We start from the raw sequence: 23606 nt of genomic DNA, 5'->3' as shown, positions 1-23606 counted from the left end.
TCATTTAAAAGGAAAGTGGACGTGAGAAGAGACAGCGAGCAAGTGAGAGAGAGAGAGAGAAGGAAGGAAAGAAAATATTGAAAGGGATGAAGGAAAAGAGAGAAGAAAGAGGGTGAAGAGGAGGAGTTAAAGGAATGGAAGGAAATCAGTTGATCACCGGTCCTGGAAACAATGTGGAGATGGTAGGAGGGAGGCCAGCTCTGGGAAGACCAATGACCTCTGTTATCTGAACCCTCTGCTTCTCTTCGGAGTATCTCCTAATAGCTTATTGTCTTCTTGATGATGGACAATTAAGCTTACCGTTGTGTACTTTAGTGTCCAAACCTAGAAGAAAAGTAAATATTGTTTATTAAGCTTAAAGAGAGAGACCAAGGAGCCTGGGTAGGTGGGAGTGAGGCAATGAGAAAATGAAGAGCACTGTATTTGAGTTCTGTCTGGGAAGTGTATTGAGTCTACCCAAGATAACTAATTAAAAACATTTAAGAGGTAGTGCTTGCTGATGTTACTAGTTTATGTGTGTCATTTCTAAGTGTGTGTATGTTGATCCTTAAAAATACTGTGATAGATTCAGTTGCTTTGGGACTAGGAAGATAGAGAAAATTCAGGGGAGGAATGAGCAGTCCTATGATCTCGGCAGAGGAGCTCTACAGAAAACTAAACATTTTAAATCATAAATAACAGTATAGTAAAGAGGAGATAGAGGATGTAATCTAATGGGAATTCCCAGTCCTTTTTAATGTACTAAATTTTTACTTACTCTAAGTATATCTCCATTATAAAAGACTTCCAGAATATCTGCTTAAAATTACCTATAACCTAACTAGAAGTTCACTAGTAATGGCATTCTCTCAGGCTCATACTTACACATGCTAGCCAATAGAGTACTCTTGGGATATTCTTGGAAGTTTCCCATTGGTTCTCCTCTGCTAATTTCTGCAACCTGTTTCCAGTAAACGGTTTTAAAGAGAGCAAACAGAAACCGTGAATTTTAGCAATAAAATAATGAAAAATAGACGATTTAATCCAGAAAGTAACTCACACAAAAGCAACAATCTTAGGGTTTTCATATAAGAAACACAGCATGATGGTCATTGGGACTGGCAGATTTGATGGTAGAGCATGGTGTGCCCCTACAAGGTTAAGAACTGTAGCAGTTCTGATATGTGCAAACAGCACCATTAAAATCTTTGAGCCTCCATATCTATTTCCACATTAGTCTTAGCTAAAAAAGACATATGCCATTTACCTGAAAGATAGAAATATAGACACAAAGAGAGAGCCAGAAAGAGACACAAAATTGAAAGCCATGAAGTTTCTGTTTGTAAATCAACAAGTGTTAGAATTAAAAATTGTATGCACTTCAGCCTAAAAGAAGTGAACCTCAGGAAGGCATTGCCAACTCGGGTCAGGTGATGCAATGGTTCACTGGCTAAATTCTCTCCTGGCATCTGTCAGGATTCCATACAGGTGCCGGTTCATGTCCCTCTACTCTAGGTCCCATCCAGCTCTCAGCTTGTGACCTGGGAAATCAGTAGAAGATGGCCCAAAGCCTTGGGACCTTGCTCCCCTGTGGGATCCAAAAGACATCCCTGGCTGAATAGGCTCAGCTTGGCCGTTGAGGCCACTTGGGGAGTGAACCAGCAGATGGCAGATCTTTGTCTTTCTCTATGTGAATCCACCTTCCCAATAAAATAAATAAAGAAATCTTTAAAAATGTCAAGCCAGCTCTGGCTACCATGTCATTCCAAATCACAGTGCCTCGTTCAAGTCCTACGTACTCCACATACTTCTGTTCCAGCTTTCTACTGACATACCTAAAGACAACAAATGACAGACCAAGTGGTTGGGTTCCTCACACCACACTGAAGACCTGGATGAGGTTCTGTTTCCCAACTTGGGCGTGTGTTGCAGTCCTTTGGGGAACAAACCAACAGTTGCAAGATACATACCTTCCTTTTTTTGTATGTTCATTTTTTTGTTTTGTTTTTGTCTGTTTTTCTTATCTCTCTGCACTATGCCTTTCAAATAGAGTACCTGGTGTGATAGCACAGAAGTTTTAGCCACAGACCTGTAATACCAACGTCACATGGGGGCACCTGTTTGTGCCATGGTTGCTCTATTCATGCCCCAGTTCTCTGTTAATGATAAGGAAAGTATTTGGGCCCATGCCACCATGTGGGAGAGACTCAGGTGAAAATCACTCTGGCCTCAGCTTGTCCAAGTGCTGGCCATTGAGGTCATTAACAATGGAAGAGCTTTCTGCCCCACCCTCTTTCTAGCTCTGATGCTCAAAATACGTTAATCCATCTTTAAAAAAAATAAATATTTTAAAAATCTGATTCTAGAGATGGATGTGGGTCATCAAGAGACAGTGATATTGTTTTGTACAAAACTGAGAACCGACAAGGTTTTGGAGTGGCCTACAACAAATGATGGCCTACAACAAATCCAGCATTGCTAATAATCCAAGGCGCCCGGGGTCAGCTATACATCACACTTCCCACTAGGCTTCAGAGCAGGTCTCCCTTTTCTGAAATGTATTTGGCCACTTTTATTGAGGAAAAAGGTCTTTAAACTCAAGGATATCATTCTTTTTCTTGTGTCACAGACATGCAGCTTCAGACATTGGAGACAAGGTCTTGCTTCTGATGAACCCTTATATCAGCGAATGTTCCAGAAATTAAATTGTGTAAAGAATCCTGGAAGCCTGGCAGGAAGTAGGTGATTTTTCAGGATGATTCTGAGTCAAGAATAATATAAACTTTGGTGAAGTTGCTATATGTAAAATCTCTGATCATTCTCATACATGTTTTCCCTAGTATTCTCACTTCTTTCCACTAAAGCTCTTATTCTCACATCTGATTATCCCTCTTCAGATCTCTCTTTGACATAGCAACAATTCACAATAACAGTTGTTATGGTCAAGTTCATAATTAAACACGTATATCAAATTTTTTCTGTATTATATGTATGTAATAAAGTGTTCATTTCCATTTCTAGAATCCAAAGAAGAAAAAAAATTTTGATTTATTCTCTTTTACAAAATATTTTTTCTAGTGTTTCCAGTCCCTTTACAAGGACCCCTTGCTTTTCTTAAGTAATCACTTTTACTTTGTTTTCAATTTATGATATTTGTTTTGTTTTGTTTTTCAGTCATGATTTCTACTAGGATTATTGATAAAAAAAATAATAACCAAAAGACAAAACCATTATCCAAGAGAATTCCATTCAGGCCAAGAAGAAATGAATTAAGAAAGCTGTTTTGCTTGCTTTATACCTCATAACTTAGATTTTTTACTTAATTATTGGAAAGGAATCAGGTTAATGCAGTGCCATACCAAACTTTGTCCGTAGTTTATTGGTAAGTTACACGCTACATGCTTATGCATTTACAACTTTTGGCAAAGTTGATGATTATGGACTTACTACTCCACTTTGTGTGTTGCTCGATTCTTGTTTGCCCGTTAAACCCTCTTTGACTTTTCATGGTAATTAAACATCTTATTTGGATTCTGGACTCTCTTTCTGCCTTTGGACTTTCGCTGCAACTTCTCTATCCATAAATGTCATTAGCCACTGCATTTCTCCATACTCTGTTATGATGTAAACACAACCTTTATCAAATATTACATCATTGCAATTCCAAAGGAAGAATCAGATCGTTCAAATACACTGCGTTTTGTAAGAGCCAAGGATTATAGCAACCAGAATGAGTTCAGTTCATTTACGCATGTTCCTCCCCCACGTATGTCACAAATCATTTTGATTGCAGGATCAGTATTTTATATGTAGGAATTTACAAATAAAAGGCAGATACACGAATATGTGAAATGTTACCATTATTGCTCTAATACTGTTTTGTGATAGTTTAGGGAAAATGATCATTGTATTCTTTGAAGCTAATTAAATTTTTCAAAGACTAGAATCAAATGCATCCATGGTGACACCATTAAAACACAAAAACAAATGACCTGGTTTGTATATCTGGATGCTTTACATTTAAAATCCACTTGCATGGATTTCACAATGTTACATAATCCTCATTTTCCCATCGCTTTCTCAATATGGTCTTGTACTTTCTTTGTAAGCTGATGGCTCTAGAAAGCTAGCGAAGAAAATTTGTTTTGTCCTGTTTTGTTTTAATCTCCCAAAGGTTGCTTCTGCTCCCTTCCTGCAATCACCATTGTTTATACTAGTCCTTTCAGGCCTGTGATGAATTCTGCCCCTTTTCAGCTCTGAATACAATATCTTTAGGGTTTTTAAATAGGACTCTATTAGAAAACATATCAAAATAAAGTTTTTTGGTCCCAGTGTGGTAGCCTAGTGGCTAAAGTCCTTGTCCTGCATGTGCCAGGATCCCATATGGACATCAATTCATGTCCCAGCGGCCATGCTTCCCATCCAGGTCCCTGCTTGTGGTCTGGAAAAGTAGTCAAGGATGGCCCAATGCTTTGGGATCCTGCCCCTTTGTGGGAGACCCGGAGGAAGCTCCTGGCTCCTGGCTTCAGATCAGCTCAGCTCCAGCTGTTGTGGCCACTTAAAGAGTGAATTAGTGGACAGAAGATCTTCCTCTCTGGCTCTCCTCTTCTCTGAATATCTAATTTTCCAATAAAAAACAAAAGCAAGTCTTTTTTTTTAAGGTTTTCTATATGCATTTTTATAACTCCTTGTGAGAAATTAATATATTTTTGTCAGTAAGTACAGTATTCTATATACAGTGGTATTTAAGAATTGTATCCTATAAAACATTCATTTCCTTCTAGGTCATTGAAATGACAAATTTCTCCTCTGGTGTATTATGCCATGTCATAGTGCAAGGACAGCAATCTTAGAAAGTTCTTCCAAGAAAATCTGAATCACCACACTATTTATAACACATAGAGCACATTTGCCATTTTATGTATGAATTTATGCATGTGCCACGTTTCTTAGGTGACTTAATTACATTTTCATGAGGATAAATTTATATATATCATTTCATATAAAATCATATGTGAGCCTAAGGCCATTTAAGAACAATGGTTTGAATTGAGCCCCAAATTCCGGGAAACAATGGAAATGAAGTCTAGCATCTCAAACACACACACTCATTTTGAACTTATCTCACAAATTTTTCCTCCGTTAAGATGAGAAAGAAAACATGCCCAACACTGAAACGACTCACCAAATGATGAGTTTTCCCGGTACACATTTTTACTGAGGGGCACCTTGCTATTCTTTGTAAATTGCTTGCACAGTTTCTCTTCAACATTAAACTTTCCTTATATATTTATAGACTTCTAGATGTCTTTATAGACAACGAGGGATGCTTACAAAATGCCACTTTATAAAAGTGGGAACTGGGGACGAGTCTTCCACTGTCCGTGCATTTCACAGGGAGCAGAGAGAAACCACTGAGGATAAGCCACTCCTTGAATCTGCATCCCATAAACAGGCTGTATGCTCTGCATCTCACTCCTTCACTTTGGGGACAGAATCCCTGGAGAGACCTGATGTTTTAATGCCAAGACACAGGAACAGAGTAATTAAAGAAAATCTTTACTATGACAGAGAATGCACTATCTTCATAATCATGAATATTTTGAACTTTATGTCTTAAAATATTACTTCTCCACAGATGTTTTATTTCTGAAAATCATGGAATAAAGTACCAAGCCTCTGCTGATATGTATTTATCAAGAATGACAAGATGTGAGAAGTTAAGATGACATCTTAGACTTTGTCTCAAGTAACTTATCAAATATTTTTTTAGAAACTAAAAAATTACACTCAGGGGTTTATCTACTAAAATTATAATAAATTATATGTTATCTATAATAAAATTATTAAGGTAACCAGTTTTCAAAAATATTTTAAAGCTAAACCAGTTTAAATAATTTTTCTCAAAATTTATTTTATTTCTATTTGAAAGACAAGAAGAGAGGTTTAGATCTGCTGATTCACTTCCCAAGTGGCCTGAGTGGCGACTTGAGCTGACCTGAATGCAGCAGACAGGAGCTTCCTTCAGCTATCATGCATGTGTACCAAGGCCCAAAGACTCTGAGTTATCCTTTGCTTGTGATTTTGCAGTTCTACAGAAAATGATGTAACTCCCTCACTCCTTGATTCTTAGGTTAGCCTCTTCATGTATTCTGAACCCCTAAAGTAGACAAGTGGAATCCACACAGGGAAGCATGCTTCCATTATTGGCACAGTCCGTTGTGACATGGCTTTCAACAAAGACTGTTATCCAGTTGGTACTTAACGATCACATACCAACCAACAGGCATGTAGACAGGTTAGTTTAGACAGTTGGCCAAGGATTAACACCCAATTGTCCCAACTCTTCTCAATATAGCTAGTAAAGAATGGCACTGATTAGAGATGTTTGCATATCATTGTATAATATTGTAGTTTATGATTAATTGCCTTTTGGATTAACAAGTATTTTGTGCCTGAATATTATCTGTGTATTACATAAATATCAACATCCTGATCATTTTATTGTGTTATCAATGGAAAACAGCAGAAAAGTTTAGATTCTCTCCATTTAAATTCAACCAGTAAATGAGTGAAAGCTTCCCTGCACTATTGTCATACAATAAAAATGTAATGATGAATATCCGTGTTGCTAAAGGGCAAATCTAGAATGATAACCATGTATTTGCAAAACATGTATGGCATTCTTGTGCTAGCATAGAGGGAAAAAATACACTAATCAAATAAAACCTAATAACATCAAATTTATTTGTATTTGTCATAACTAGTATCTATGAATATTATTAAAATGTAATTTTACGTATTTTCACTACTCTAGAAATGTTTAAAATCAAACTGGAACATGTAGAATTAAATGTAAAAATGCTTAAATACATACTGTTTATTGTTTCTGACAATTCAACTTACTAATGTAAGATTATCCAGTAAATTTTTTCATTTTAAATTGTTAACTTTTAAAATAATCATACAAATCTCACATCTCACAAGAAAAATGAAATCAAAGTGTCTCAGGACAATCACATAATAACAGGTAGACATTAATTTTCCTTTTGTATTAGCAAATATGAATTATTAAGGACTGTTATTTCACCTGACATTTCAATTTATTTTACTAAAAATTACACTTAATGTGTAGATTTTAATGCAAGGACTATAGATTTTTTCTTATATTTCTTATTGAACAGCTGCAACTGCACTAACATCTTCAAGTACAAAAATTAGGATTTTCTAGTATTACTTCTTATGATGTAACAATTTGTTATTAATTAACTTGCTCACTGCCTCTTTCACATCTTTGTTTCTGAGGCTGTAGATCAGTGGGTTCAGCATGGGGATGACCACTGTATAAAACACAGAGCCTACCTTGAGAATGAGCCATGAATTTTTGGAATTAGGAACACAGTAAAGAAAAAGGATGGACCCATGGAAAATAGTAATGGCAGTCAGGTGGGAGGCACATGTGGAGAAGGCTTTGTGGCGCCCTCCAGTAGAAGGCATTTTCAAGATAGTGATAAAAATGAAAATGTAAGAAGTCAGAATTATCATCAAACTACTTACTTCATTGAAAGTGGCACCGATTAAAACGATCATCTGACTAACCGAGGCATCAGAGCACGATGCTGCAACAATGGCAGCATATTCGCAGACAAAATTATTTATAAGTTTAACCCCACAAAAAGATAAGGTCAAGAAAGAGGATGTAAATGTTACACAGCACACTAAACTCCAAGAATAAGACGCAGCCACCAGCAAGCAGCAGAGCTTCTGAGACATCACAACGGTGTATAGCAGAGGATTACAGACGGCCACAAAACGGTCATAGGCCATGACCGCCAACATGAAGGTTTCTGTAATCACAAATATGCATGCAAAAGAGAATTGCAGAATGCATCCTGGAAAGGAGATGGTTCTGTCTTCCACAACCAGGTTTTCCAACAGTTTGGGAGAAACTAATGTAGAATAGCATAAGTCCACAAAGGACAAGTGACTGAGGAAAAAGTACATGGGGGTGTGGAGTTTGGGATTGATCCTGATGATCAGAATCATGCCCAGGTTCCCCAGCACAGTGACTGTGTAGATGGCCAGGAACACCAGGAACAGGGGCACCTGCAGCTCCGGGTATTCTGAGAATCCAACCAGGATGAAGGTGATTCCAGCGGTCTGATTTTTGCTAATCCTAGAAATAAAACAAAAATGTTAATCCAGAGAAGTGAGAATCAATATTTATAATAGGAAAGAAAATGAAGAACCTTTAAAAGACTTCAATATTTCTGTAAGAGTATTCTTGAAATCACTAGGATTCTGCTTTTCAAAGGTTGAAGTTCACTTTCATGTCAGTTACACAGTAAATAATCTCTGAGTGTGGTGGGAATGGAAAATACAGTATTTAAGCAGGAGTAACAAGGCATACCCTGTTTAATTTCAAATATGATTGTGGTCTTTCGCTTGCTTCCTAAGACAATCCACCAAAATTTTTGCTTAAATCTGAAATGAATCAGAAAATATATATCACATTTTTAACATTTTCCCTCTGTCTCATGTACTAATTATGTACAAGGTATTTCTTTTAAAACTGTTAAAACTTTGAAAAACTGTAAATAATCTATTAAAGAGTGAGCTTAATATTTTTATGATCTTTCAATTGACCGTTCTTCTCTTAAACCAACATTTTCAACATTTTTTTTACACATGCTGAAGCAACACAAACTTTATATACTCATGTTGAACATGCCTGATTCTTTTCCATCCCTCTCGAACCTGATGAAAAACTTGAAGTGTTGTTGTCAATGAAGTTTACATTATAAGTACTTTTAACAAGAAAGTACACACAGTGACAAAGTGATTAAATCATATTAAATGAAACATTATGTTTTCTAATGTGGAATATTCCAGAGTAAGTTTTAGTGGAATTTAATAAAGACTATAAAAACACAAGACTGCAAATACATTTTAGACCATAGAAAACATATTTTGCCATTTTGATTCAAGAGCAACGTTTTATCAAATGTAAATATTAGGATAGACTCTTCTCAAACAAGACAAAATAACGTTCCTTGACTAACTCCTCGATGTGTTAAAGATTTGTTTACTTTGATTTGAAAGCATATTTGTAGAGGGAGAAGCAGAGTCATATAAAGCAAACTTCCATCCCACCAATTCATTCCCCAAATGCTACAATGGCCAAAGCTGTGCTAAAGACAGGAACCAGGAGTTTCTTCAGGGTCTCCCACATGGTTGCAAAGACCCAAGGGCTTGAGCCTTACTCCTCTGCTTTTCCAGTCCATTCGCTAGATCAGACGCAGTGCAGTCAGGACACACACAGTGCCCATGTGGGATGCCAGCACTGCAGGCAGAGAATCAACCTGTTACACCATTGAACTCAACATATTTCTTTTTTTTTTAAAAAAAAAGATTTATTTTTATTATTTTTTCATTGGAAAGGCGGATATACAGAGAGGAGAGACAGAGAGGAAGATCTTCCGTCCAATGATTCACTCCCCAAGTGAGCGCAACGGGCCGATACTATGCCAATCCGAAGCCAGGAGCCTCTTCCGGGTCTCCCACGCGGGTGCAGGTTCCCAAAGCTTTGGGCCGTCCTCCACTGCTTTCCCAGGCCACAGGCAGGGAGCTGGAAGGGAAGTGGGGCTGCCGGGATTAGAACCGCCGCCCATATGGGATCCCGGGCGTGCAGGGCGAGGACCTTTATCCACTTGTGCCACCGCGCCGGGCCCATCAACATATTTCTTCAACCAAAAATGTGAGTATATTAAAAACAGAAAGCTTAGAACACTGGGATTGAAATAAAAAGATTTCTAATATACTCAATATTATTGAGACACTGTATGAAAAATAATACTCAGTTTTAAAATACATGGCACAGATCTACTTGCTGAAAATTTATTTTCCTGGTATTTTCATTCACATAATTATTTGTTCTACCATCTGCTGTCATACTTTACTCATTGATCATTCTCTGCTGTGTACACATGTGCTTTCCACTCACAAGGAACATAACACCTTGTCATTTATAGACATAATTGTCACGATTGCTCAATTCCTTAAAGGTAAGGCTCAATTTTTGATATTTTATATTTCCCCGAATATTGACTTAAGAGCTGGGTACACGGTAGACACCCAAGCAGAAAACCAGGACAGAATGAGTATCTCAAGGGCAGAGGGGTCAGTTAAGTTAAACTCAGTAAGTTTGGGGCCAGTTTGACCTATCAATGTGTTTGTCTTCTGGAAAGATATCCTTAGCATTTTTCTTAGAGCATGAATAAAAATCTGAGCCAACTCACCTAAATGCAGAAGTAGTCAATTGATTCATTGAATGAGAAATCTCTAAATAAGATTAGGGAATTTAACAATAACAATCTAAATCTGTGCCTGCTTAGTTGTTCACTAACGGAAACACAACACCTCTACAGGCAGAAGAGGTCCACACTGCTTTTCACTGATTATGTCGCGTCACTTCTTCTCCAACCTATTAAGAAAACCTTGGAAAAAACATAGACCATATCACTCCTTAAAACTAATCCCTGCACATATATTGTAAATACATGTGATCCACCAACAGCTAAATAATGTACATATCTAACTCAGGTTTAAGTGCGGGAAAATAATTCTTTGTCCCAAGGTGATAGTTTCCTAGATTTTCTCACTTGAGAATCTGTGACAGCAGGGATTTGTTCACATTAATTCCCAAATGTGCCTGAGTGAGAACTGTTTGTCAGGATGGATTAACGCAAGTACCTCCCATGAAATGCCTTTGAGATCTAACTTCAGAGTTAATGGAAATCTGCCAGACCAGAACATTTGCACAGCGGAATACTGGCTAGCATACTGCCTGTTAATGCTACTACTAGCTACTTAATGCTAGCACTACTTATTTAATGCTACGATAACTTCAATCTTAGTACCCCCAAAATAAAAATACAACACTTTGTGTTCCAATTTCTGACTGTGAGACATTTAGAAGAGGGTCAACAGGTTACAGTCTATTCAATAAATAAATAAGAAGCCATTGTACAATTGTATAATTAGGAAGTGGAAAATAAAGCAAGAACATTTAACAATTACAACTATATTTGCATCCAACTTTGATGCAACAATATATATAAGACAATGAACTCCATGGGAACAGTCAACTGTTTTACAGTATTAACAATGATCTTAGTCCTCCAATGCCAGCAATGGACATATCATGTAAACAGAAAAATCAATATGTCAGGAGAGCATATTTAAGTATCATTTGTAAGGCAGGTTTGAACCAGGCATATTCTTTCAACTTTTGTTTACCCTGGAAGAGCTTTATTTCATTTTCAAAGACAAAAGAAAGCTTTGCTGGTTACGTTATTCTGGGCTGACAACTTTTTGGTTTTAGATTCTGCAATATATCACTCCATTCTCTTCTGGCCTGTAGAGTTTCCCGCGAGGGGTCAGCTGTGAATTTCATTGGCATTCCTTTATATGTCAATTGACTTTTTTCATGTGCACATTTAAGGATCTTTTCATTATGTCTGATTGAAGAGAGCTTCATGTGTTGTGGTGAAGATCACTTCTGGTCAACACTGTTGGGAGTTCTGCTCCCCTCCTGAATGTTGTTTCCCAATTAATTCTCCATATTAGAAAAGTTTCCATTCATTGTTTCATTAGATACATTTTTAAACCCAGCTTCTATTTCCGCATTTTCTGGAACTCCCATAATTCTTATATTTGGCCTTCTAATAGAGTCTCTACATTCTTGAATACTGTTTTAGCTTGACCTAGTTCTGCTTTAAGATTTTTGTTTCCCCATTGTGACAAGAACTATCTTTCAAATATGAGATTCTTTCTTCTTCCTTATTCATTCTGTTATGGAGATTTTCCACTGAATTTTTTAATTTGCTCTATCGCATCTTTAATTTCTAATAATTCAATTTGATTTTCTGAACTCTTGTATGTGCTTCTGCTTGTTGAGAAGAAGCTATCAATTTTTTGCTCCTTTGCAGGGGAGTCTTCAGTAATATTCATTGTGCCTGTTTCTTCTTTTGCTCTTGGTCATTGTACTTCTGGTTGTCAGATTCCTCTCCTCGGGGCAGGTTTCTAAGCTGTGTCACCCACAGGTCTACAATTCGATTTTTACTTGTTGTGGTTGATACATGGTTTTTTGTTTGCAGTTGCTTGTGTTATGCCCTCCAGAGAGTTTCAGCTTTGAGCCCTTCTGTTAGACTTCCACCAAAGTTTCCATAGCCCAGCTCCTGGCTCACCACTCCACCTCCTCTCATCCTGTGCTCTGGCTGTGCCATCATCTGTACAACTTACCTCCTACTTCCAGTTTGAGCAGTGCCTGATATTAGAGAGATATCAAGTGTCCTAAATAGCTAGGTTGTTGGCGATGATGATCTTGCCAGAACCTGCTGGCCATTTGGTCTGAGGATCACAAGGACCTATTTTGAGTTATAAGATGCCAAAATTAGTATTATTTTCCCCATGGGACAAGTACAATAAACTGAGCTCAGTGAGTTTGCTCTCACCTCAGCACATGCACAGCTCACTGTTGTCTCTGTAATCTGAAAGTCTTTCCCACATTGTACAAAATGGCACCTGATGAGCCACTCCTGGAGTTCTATATCTACTGGCCATGCAGTCTGGGGGTTGCCTGGACCTAGTGTGGGTAGAACGCATAGGATGCAAGGTCATTGCAATTCTCTGTGCCAGGAATGAGTTCACTCCCAGCTTTGTGCAAGCTCAGTTTTGTCCCATTGCCTTTGCCTCCCTATGCAAGATGGCTCCTAATTTGGCTCTGTAAGGTGGACTGGTCTATGAAATGCACCCTTTTCCTGTACCACCAGTTTTGGATCTGTTGCTCTCTCTGCCCCTGGTTGAATCAAGCAAATCAGCAGAATAGGCAGTTATTTGTCTAGTTCACCTCCTGAGTTCCCTGTGAACTCCCCTTCCTACCTGGTTCTTGGTGGAGTTCTGGCCACTGGTAGATTTCACATCACTACTCACTGAATGCCACTGATATATTTGGTCATTGCACCAGCACACCATTGTCTCTACTGCTTCCCTGTGTCCAGCAGTCACCAGGTTATCCCTCTGTCTTCAGTCTGACCACTCCTCTCCTATTTGCTGGAATATACCCTCTCTGCTTTACCCTGGCTAATGTTTCTCTGTCTGTTTAAAGGTGTCCTTACCTTATGGTAGTACATTAGTTGAGACATGTGATGTGCTCTATAGAATTATAGTATAAAACTTTACTTTTTATTTAGGGTAAGAATAACTGTTGAAAAAAGCAACATGTAGTAGATTGTATTCAATTTATGCATTTGGATGTCAAAAGTCCCTGCTCTACTTATGAACCATAGTCATATTTGGTAAAGACATAAGGACAAAGCTGTCAATCTTCAGTCACACTGAGTCATTATTGTTAAATCAATCAAATGGCAGCACTGCCAGCATCCCACGTCAGAGTTCTGGAGTTTAGTCCTATCTGCTCTGCTACTGATTTAGTTTCCTGCAGAAGTGCCTGAAAAGGCATCAGAAAATGTTTCAAGGGCCTGGTGCCTGACAGTTATAATGGGGACTTACATGGACTCACTGGCTCCTGCCTTGAACCGAGCCTTACTTCAGCTGTTGTGGCATTTGTCAGGTGAACTAGCAAATGGAAGTGTAGTCAGTAAAGAAGAGCAGAACAGACTGTGCCTGGAATCTTGAGTTCACAGACTACTGATGCTGGAGATTAAGGTCCAACTCTGTAGGCAATGGTCTGTGACGACACCAGGCCTGCACTTGAGGGTCTGTAACTGGGCAGTAGTCCAAGACCACAGCACTGTGTGTTTTAAGATATGCTGTGACAGTCACATACTGGCTTCTGCCTATGGCTCAACCGTTGTTTCCTGATCATCAAGCCTTGGTAGTTCACATCATTATGGCACATAGCTGTCAATGACTGTGCCAGAATTCAATACAAGAGAAGCATCAAGCCTTTTGGGTCAACTTCTTTTCTCAAACAAAGGGATTTCCCTCTGGTCAGCCACTTTTGTAGTCATTATCATATGTCTATATCATTCTTTATTTTCTCAATTGAATGTCCTACTCTCTCCAACCTTAGTCATGCCACTGTTGGCAATGGTACTTTGCAGTTCTATAGAAGGAAGATTATATTTCTCTCTGGTTTTGGCTTAGTTGTGGATTTTCATTGGCTATTAAGACAAAAAAAAAAACACAAGAGAGAGAAAAAGGGATGTGCCACATGCTTTTATTGTTGTAATCTATTGTGAGTTTGCTTTAATAAGACTGTGAATCAAAGGCTGCATTGCAGATGACATACAGATAGACATGTAGGCAAGTTAGTGCATCACATTAGACCAGCTTTGCTTGGAACCAGGTGGATCAACTAATGTAATCAGAGGAATGCCAACAAAGATACTGACACATAATGGGGGATTACTGCGGTGTACCTCTAGAGAATATTTTTTCCTTTTGTTAAAAAATAAATAAATCATGACCGCGTAAAGTTGATAGATTCTATCAATATCTATATCATGGGCATTATTCAGTAGTATCATAGTTGGACTATTCCTATATTATTTGGCAAATGAAAATAGGTTTAAAATTATCTTAATAACCTTTTAAATAAACAAAGTAGCAGGCTCACAACCTTATTGACATAAAGTAAAAACCTAGATAAGGGCAAAAAGTTATCAAAACATGTATCATTATTGTGTTCTTGTACACAGAGACAAAATAGAATATATACAATCAAACATAGTTGAACGAGTTCAGATTATTCTATTTTTAAGGAAGACATTTTTCCTGTTTTATTTTCCTGATGTTCTTTCAGTGTTAAAACTGCCCACGTAGGAGCTGGTGTGGTGGTGTGGTGGTGTAGTGGTGTAGCAAGCTAATCCTCCACCTGCACAAGCCAAATCCTATATGAGCAACAGTTCATGTCCTGGCTGCTTTGCTTCTGATTCAGCTCTCTGTTTATGACCTAGGAGAGCAGTGCAGGATGACCCAGGGACTTGGGCCCCAACATTCATGTGGGAGACCAGAAAGAAGCTCCTTACCCTCAGCTTTAAATCAGCTCAGCTCTGACCAGTGAGGCCACTTGGGAAATGAACCAGCAGATGGAGGATCTCTGTATCTTCTCTCTGTGTAACAATGTGCCTTTCAAATAAGTAAATAAATGTTTTTCAAATGTCTGGTATAGTTATATGCAAACATTTTTATTTTTTAAAAGGTTGATTTTTTTAAATTGCAAATTCAAATATACAGAGAGGAGGAGAGACAGAGAGGAAGATGTTCCATTCGATGATTCACGTCCCAAGTGACCACAATGGCTGGTGCTTTGTTCATCCGAAACCAGGAGCCAGGAACTCCCTCCAGGTCTCCCACATGGGTGCAGGCACCCAAGGCTTTAGGCCATCCTCGACTGCTTTCCCAGGCCGCAAGCAGGGAGCTGGATGGGAAGTGGAACTGCTGGGATTAGAATTGGTGCCCATATGGCATCCTGGCGCGTGCAAGGGGAAGACTTTAACCACTGTGCTATCACGCCAGGGCCTGGATGTTGATTTTGAAAGGATGATAGTATGTTGGAAAGAATATGGAGCAACAGGAACCATTGTATGCTGCTGAACAGCTAAACAGACTCTTGGGCCAGGATTGTGGGTTAATGAACCAAGCTGCTCCCTGTAGCAACAGAATCCCATAAAAGCACAGCTGTGAATACTGATTGCTCCAATGACTAATATAACAGTTAAAGCAGTGAGTGATGGCTCAAGAGTGTGAAACCCACAAGCGCATGAGAGATCTTAAAAGCATTTGGCTCCTGGCTTCAATCTGACCCAGCTCTGACAACTGTGAGCATCTAGGGAGTGAATGAGTGAATGGACAGCTCTCCCTGTCTCTCCTCCTCCTTCTCTCTATAATTCTTTCAAATATATAAAATCAATCTTTAAAAATAAACCAAATGATTCAAAAACTCTAGAAATAGCTAGATGGTTTCTCATATAAATATGTATAGAATCAGTGTTTGACTAAATATCTGGTAAATAATGCATCTTTCCACAGCAAAAAAGTTTGAATTTGCTCTCAATGTGGTAGCTAATCTGCATATCACATGACTGGAGAGTGTATTTAGGGCATAGGGGACTACTAACCTATTGCATAGGTGTGACTACCTACACCACATCTTTTCTTTAAAAGATTTATTTTTTATTTTATCACACAGTCAGATATACAGAGAGGAGAGACAAAAAGCAAGATCTTTCATCTGATGATTCATTCCCCAAGTGACCACAACAGCCAGTGATGTGCCGATCCGAAGCCAGGAGCAGGAACTTCCTCCAGGTCTCCCACACAGGTGCAGAGTCCCACAACCTTGGGCCATCTTGAACTGTCTTCCCAGTCCACAAGCAGGGAGCTGAATGAGAAGCAGAGCCACCTGGATTAAAACCTGCACCCATATGCAATCTCGACACTTTCAAGATGAGGAATTTAGCTGCTAGACCACCAAGCTGGGCCCTACACCACATCTTAAGATGTGAACAGCCATGTTAGTTTGCAAGAAAGACGTTAACCTACCTGTGCGAGAGGGGTCAAAAAAACAGAAATGAGAAAATTTAAATGGAAAAAAAAGTATATATAAATCTTGGAAGTGGACCATCATTTGCATTTCAACAGTCTTACCCTTGTTCAGCAACCTCATGAAGTGAGACCAGCCCTCTCCTATGGGCAACTTGGAAGGGGCACAGCAACACTGTACTGATAAAGTTCTGGAAGGAGTTTCAGGAATAGAATGCCTAGAAATTCCTCCACCCAGCAATCTCAGAAAGGGAGAGGGAAAAGAAATGGGATATTCACACATATAATGCATAAAAACTCTCGTGGGAAAGCCAAGCATCCTGTAGAGTAGAGAAACTCAGACCTGGACAGGTATTTCCTTTCCAAGCATTTGCTGATGTGTCAGTTGACTGAAGATCTGGGGATTAAAATTTGGAAGTATAAAAGGACAAATGTCTAGAGAGGCCATGTGGTCGTTGTGGATCTAGGCGTACCTTGATCATGCAATCTGCAAAGCTCTGTAGAATTCTTCATTGCCTACCAGTGCAAAGAAGCCTGGACATCACTAGCCTTGTGCATGTGCTTGCTTTGCAAAAGGAGAGATTTCATTGGAGAATGGTGTTGCAGTTAGTACTTTCCTCAGAAGACCAACTTTCTCAACCCTCGAGATTATAACCAAGTCAGTGGTGAAGAGGATCAGACATTTTCTCTTTAAGCTCCGTGAGTCAAAAGAACGCCACTGTGTGAAAATGCATCTCAAGGGAGTATCAGCTGATCCTCTCTGACATGGGTGAGGCCAACAGGACATGAAAGCAGGACAGTTGGCCAATGCACAGGGCATCAGCAGCCCTTCCCCTGGGCTGGAACAGACCTCTAGGTGCAGAGGGTCCCTGTCCACAGGCCCCCTTGTACACCCCAGCACGGGGCACCATTATCATCCATTTCCATTCCGGTTTTACTTTTCCAGGGATATTTTATTGTTTCTAATTTGATAAATAAAAGGCAGGGCTATTTATACATTAAAAATCATCACCTACCTCCCTTGAAATACACATAACTTAAGGCAATGGTCTAACAATAGATTTCCTAGTTTGTGTACTAGGAAGCATAACATGAAAATGAATATATATAAGGAGTAGTATGCCTTCAGATTATAATTATTTTTCCAGTGACTCTTTATTCTGTTCATTCTCTCTTTACTGTGGTGAATATCTTCACTAAAGGCTTGCCAGTCTTCATTAACAAAACCTAAAAGTTGTATCTATTCAAAGCCAACATCAACAATTTTAACAAGGAATATCATGTAAATGATACGAAGAAATGAATAGAGCAAAACTCTAAATATGCAACCACGCATCTTTCAAGCTATGTGTATGTGCACTAAAATAACAACTTTACAGTTCTTGGAAATGTGTTAATTAAATTTGTGCATTTTCTAAAATTTCATTATATCTACCTTTCTTTTCAGTTTTTCTTTTTCTCCTGCAACAGAGAAGCTTAAGAATTTTAAGCTTCAAATTTTAATTTTCCAAGGACCAGATTTGTGGGCACGTGGTTTTAGCCTCTACTTGGTATCCCATCTTGGTCTAGCAGTTGGACTGCGAGATACTCTACTTCTGATCCTGCTCCCTGCTAATGTACTGGGAAAAGCAGGAAGATGCCCCAAGTCCTCTGTCTCTTGTCACTCACTTGAGAAACCTGGGTGGTTCCTGTCTCTGCTACCTTTGGCCTGACCAGATCTAGATATTAGTTGGCCATTTTTGGAATGATCCAGCTGATAATGAAGCAACAGCTTAAGTAATTTCATAGTGCGAGTGGACACTATTTGCTGCTCCTTTGCAGCCCTCTCTGGTTTGCGAGAGTGTTCCATAACCTGGTTTTGGCCTGGGAGATGTATCTACCACATCCTGCTTTGTAATGATGGGCAGAGTTGCACCTGTCAACCAGACCCACCACAAGCAACATCAGCACCTGTAAGTCACCCTTTGAAAACGATGTGGGCCAGATGGAATACCCCTGTTGCTTGCTAATGTTTATTCCCTCAGATATGCAATTGTGATTTCCAGCCTTGAAATCCCATCCCTTGCTTCTGTTTGAAGCTGATAGAACTTGGAAGGCATGAGCATTCTCTTGGCCATCGGCAATAAAGGATTCTTTCCTAATTCCCAGTGTGAGAAAGATCTTTCTCCTCTCCCTCTCTTTCTTTCTCCTTGTCCATAATTTAAATGCAGCATTAAAAAAAAATGTGATTTGCCTATTACGTGTAATCTGTCAGTTAAAAGAGCATAATTTAAAATTTTCTTTTTTTTTTTATTGTTGCTTACATTGTATTATGTAGTACAGTTTTATAGGCGCTGGGGATTCCCCCCACCCCTCCCATACCCCTCCCCCCATGGTGGATTCCTTCACCTTGTTGCATAACCATAGTTCAAGTTCAGTTGAGATTCATTGCTTGCAAACACATGCCTAGCATAAAGTTCAGCATCTTATTGTCCAGATAAGTTCAGTGGCCTCTTGGGGAGACCTTCTATGGTCTGAAGATAGGTCTAACAGAGTAAAGATCCGGTCAGTTAAAAGCCCCAACAAGGCCTCAGTATCAATATACAACATTATGGAATTAATTGACATAGTATTGGGTAAACAATATGTTAAAAATAATGCAAGTTCCATTCTTCGAAACATCTGGGTTGAGACAGTATCAATGACAGGTTCAAAAAATAACAACCATACAAAAATTACAGGTTAAATCAAGGCAAACATGTGGTATCTAATCTTTTGGGATTCACTGAAAGCATGTGCAAAATACAATGTATTTTGTACTACCGTATTTCTTGGCTACTAAACACACAATGAGTTATATAATTCTATATTTATGTAGCATGACTTGTTAGTAATATTGCCATGTATTATTAAACAAACAAGTAATCGTTTCTCAGCCTTTTGGCTAAGACCAAGTGTAAACAAACAAGTAGATAAGCTAAACAGTTTATGAATGAATATTTATGATAAATAAAGTTATACATTTTTTGAAAGTATAAGATTCACAGTTTATTGTTAAGGCCAGTAATATTTTTACGGTCTGCAGTTATATTGGAATGGTAACAAGTTGAAATTTATCAAGACTGTATCTTTTTTTGAGATAAAAACCTTAATTAGACGCGATAGCCATAATTAACAGTCATTTTAGTAAGCAAATCAAAGAGCTAATCAATTTATGGGTTCTTTTTGACAAACTAGGACTTACAATATAAAAGAACATTTTCCTATTTACTAAAATTTTCCATCAACATCGACACATTAAATTTTTTAAAGATTTATTTATTTGAATGAGATACAAAGAGCTAAAAAGAGACACATGGAAAATGAAACAAAGATAGAAAGAGAAAAAAAGGTGATTCCTCCATATGATTCACTGCCCAAAGAGCTAAGACAGCCAGAAGCCAAAACTCTATCCAGGTATCCCACATGGCAACAGAAGCCCATTTGCTTAAGTGATGTCACAGGTATGCAAGCAGAGTCAAGGTACAGTTTGGTCAGGAAACAGGTTTTCATGTAGGATGTTAGCATTGAAGGCTGTGACTTAATGCACTATGCCATACCACCAGTTCCTAGAGCGTAACTCTGTTTTCCCCTTCGATTCCAAGCTTTTGTCCACATAACTTTCAGTCCTACAAAAGACAGGTGTATTCCTATACCATTAATCTCAGAGATGATTACATGAAAGTTTCTCCAACTGTATAACAAACAGAACAAAATACATGACTATCTGATGTTTCATACAGATGAAATGTGGTGATGATCAAACACGAGTAGCATCTCTTAGATGAAAATAGTTTGAGTTGGTGACTTTTTCGGATTTTGTAATAATTTCATATACATTTGGAGACAGCTTGAGAATGAGATCCAAGGCTTTTGTATTTTGTAAAGATAGTTTGGGGACAATTTTGCATATGTTTGTTGAACTTGCCTTTTCACTAAGGACTGTCACATGTGGCCAGCTGAAATTATTCTCTTATGGCATAAAATTGGTACTCAAAAATAATACATTTTAGAGCATGCCAGATTTCAGATGTTTCAGTGTAGGAATCTCAACACACATTTTATTATACATCAATGAACAATTTACACATAAAGAAACAAGTATTAATGATAAATTTACATCTTGAAATAACTACTTCTAAAGTATAGCATTCTTATTTTTTAGTATCATATAGATAATGACCCAGGAAATTGCACTAGCTGTATATAGTGTGAACAAAAATATTCAGTATTTATTAGTCAGAGATATATCTTAAATGCAGCTATCACATATCAGCTCCTCCTGGTAGAATTAAATGTTTATCTTATGCAGGTTTGCGTTAGGCATATTACAAAGATGGAGAACCTTTTGTTTTACTATATTGTCTTTAAGAGTTATCTGCAATGATAATCTTTGAGTATTCAAATATTCAGATCTCTAGAAAAACTATACGAAGTTCCTGAAAATTAATGAATAAACATTATACATATTATATCATTTGACATGATAACTTGGTACTGATAAATTTCCTGGCTGTTTCCTTCACATCCTTGTTTCTGAGGCTGTAAATCAGTGGGTTGAGCATGGGGATGACCACTGTATAAAACACAGAGGCTACCTTGATCATGAGCCACGAACTCTTGGAATTAGGAACACAGTAAAGAAAAAGGATAGTTCCATGGAAAATAGTAATGGCGGTCAGGTGGGAGGCACATGTAGAGAAGGCTTTGTGGCGCCCTCCAGTAGAAGACATCTTCAGGATTGTGATAAAAATAAAAATATAGGAAGTAAGAATGATGAAAAGGCTGCTTATTTCATTGAATGTAGCAGAGACTAAAATGATCTTCTGGTTAATATAGGCATCAGAGCAGGACACAGCAACAATGGCAGCATGCTCACAGACAAAGTTATTGATGATGTTATTGCCTCTAAAAGATAATTTCAACAAGAAATAAGTAAGTGTCAGAGAACAGAGTATTCCCCAAGAGTAACACGCAGCCACCAGCAAGCAGCAGAGTTTCTGAGACATCACCACGGTGTACAGCAGAGGATTGCAGACGGCCACAAAGCGGTCATAGGCCATGACCGCCAACATGAAGGTTTCTGTCACCACAAATACGCACGCAAAAGAGAATTGCAGAATGCATCCTGGAAAAGAGATGGTTCTGTCTTCCACAACCAGGTTTTCCAATAGTTTGGGTGTGACTACCGTAGAGTAGCAGAAATCCACAAAGGACAAGTGACTGAGGAAAAAGTACATGGGGGTGTGGAGTTTGGGATTGATCCTGATGATCAGAATCATGCCCAGGTTCCCCAGCACAGTGACCGTGTAGATGGTCAGGAACACCAGGAACAGGGGCACCTGCAGCTCCGGGTATTCTGAGAATCCAACCAGGATGAAGGTGACTCCAGCAGAAGACTGATTTTCATGAGTCCTAGGGAGAAAAAGAAAAATTTGCTTAGAGACGTGAAAAGATATTTGGATAAAGCAGACTGAATTTAGAAAAGTTAGAAAGGTTTAGCAATTATCCTTAGAGTATTATGGAAAATACTTAAATTCAACTAAGTTATAATATGCTAATAGTTCAGTTAAACATAAAATATGAATTTGGACAAATAGAACAATAAATACAGTTGTCCATCAGAACGCCAAGTCTAAATTTTCTATATGGATCTGTAGTGAATGGCAATGGGTTTGTGGGAAAATATTTGTGTTTACATAACTTTCAACAGTTTCTTCTTTGCCTGACCTGTTAAACTATGCAGCCTTTGAAGTAATAAAAAAGGCTCAGTAAATTATCAAGTTCATGTTTTATACTATTGTTCCTCTAGCTATGAATGAGCCAATCACAAGTCTCCAATCACCTATTTTAGATTTCCCTGTGTAAGAACAAACAATATTTACTTGATCAATGAAATGTGCTACTTTTTCTTGAGTTACAAAAATATTGTTAGTGATTTGGAATGGAAACAATATTATAATATATGCATTTCATTTGTAGTATGTCACATACATATCTTCATTGTATTCCCTTCCGATGATCAAAGAGATTTTGTTATATAGAATTTCAATGCTTTTATTTTGTTTCAATTTTTGCATCATTGGTCCAAATAAAAGCACAATCAATCCCTCCAATGAACTCATCTCTTTCGTTTTCATCTCCAGAAAAAATAATTATCTCTGATTCATTCCTCATAGGCATGATCATACTTTCAACCATTATCTACTAAAAATTCCCAAAATACCAATTTCAGGAAACATATAACATTATATGTACTTTAAAAGTCACTTGATATTTTCCATTGTTTGCTTACAATAAAGTAAAATTCAGGAGAGCAAGCACAGAGCACCAGGACGGAGTAGGCATGTTGGAACACGTACTGAATAAATAAATGTGCATTGACGTAGGCCAATATACTCTAGTTCCTATGAACTGCATGTATCAAGGCAAAAGTGTTCAATGCTGAAGAAATAAGGCTGGTCCAAATCCAGTGCACACGATGTAAACCCTGCCCTGAGACACAGTGTAAATGCTAGCAATCAGTAAGCTACAAGGATATCTCACGGGACCTGTGCATTAAAGATAATATTAGAAGATCAGATGGCTAAGAGAGAAAAGATGCATTCTATCACATTTCTAACAGTCCTGTGTCTCTTTAAAATGCCTCAACAGCCAGTGTATACTAAACAAATGCTATACTATTTTTTCTCAGAACTACCCTTTTGCTTGTTGATAAGTAAAATAACAATAGACATAAAGAGAATGTCATTGCACATAGTTCTGCTCTTTATTGCCAGCTGATGGTAATGAAATATTCACTGCATTCTGTCTAGTTGTTATTCAGGATGCTATACCTCTCTTGTTTCTTGCATGTGACTGAATGTAGATATTCAGATGAATAGATAGATATTTTAACACATCACCAAGATGCTCATTCAATGGCTGATTTCAAGTTCTTTAATTTTCTTTCGGTGGTTTGAAATTATTCTACACTTAATTATTTCCTGAATTTTTAAACATTTAATGTGAAACTCATAAAATTTTTCAAATAAGCATGT

General features: G+C 38.0%; 2 protein-coding genes across 2 annotated transcripts; both read right to left on the bottom strand.

The window, feature by feature from the left end:
• Positions 1–7212: 7212 nt before the first annotated feature.
• On the bottom strand, positions 7213–12998 carry LOC121172234 (olfactory receptor 5D18-like). Its single transcript, XM_041004086.1, has 2 exons — positions 12973–12998; positions 7213–8155 (listed from the first exon to the last, which is right to left on the bottom strand). Exons 1-2 carry the CDS (start codon positions 12996–12998, stop codon positions 7213–7215), a joined length of 969 nt encoding a protein of 322 aa, XP_040860020.1.
• An 8037-nt stretch (positions 12999–21035) lies between these two features.
• Positions 21036–22646, bottom strand: LOC121172233 (olfactory receptor 5D13-like). Its single transcript, XM_041004085.1, has 2 exons — positions 22609–22646; positions 21036–21948 (listed from the first exon to the last, which is right to left on the bottom strand). The coding sequence occupies exons 1-2, from the start codon at positions 22644–22646 to the stop codon at positions 21036–21038; spliced, it is 951 nt and encodes a 316-aa protein (XP_040860019.1).
• Positions 22647–23606: the final 960 nt, after the last annotated feature.

The sequence above is a fragment of the Ochotona curzoniae genome, unplaced genomic scaffold (genome assembly GCF_017591425.1).
Source record: "Ochotona curzoniae isolate NIBS_2020 unplaced genomic scaffold, NIBS_Ocur_1.0 scaffold_3171, whole genome shotgun sequence".
Lineage (NCBI taxonomy): Eukaryota > Metazoa > Chordata > Mammalia > Lagomorpha > Ochotonidae > Ochotona > Ochotona curzoniae.
The sequence above is the reverse complement of the archived record's forward strand: the minus strand, read 5'-3'. Positions and strand labels throughout refer to the sequence as shown.

Bases quoted from the DNA above. Each gene is read 5' to 3' on its own strand.
- LOC121172233 (XM_041004085.1), bottom strand. From the start codon at position 22,646: ATGCAAAAATTGAAACAAAATAAAAGCATTGAAATTCT. The intron at 21,949-22,608 runs ATATAACAAAAT...TGCTGGAGTCAC, and splicing joins AATAAAAGCATTGAAATTCT to CTTCATCCTGGTTGGATTCT.
- LOC121172234 (XM_041004086.1), bottom strand. From the start codon at position 12,998: ATGACCAAATATATCAGTGGCATTCA. The intron at 8,156-12,972 runs GTGAGTAGTGAT...TTTTATTTCTAG, and splicing joins AAATATATCAGTGGCATTCA to GATTAGCAAAAATCAGACCG.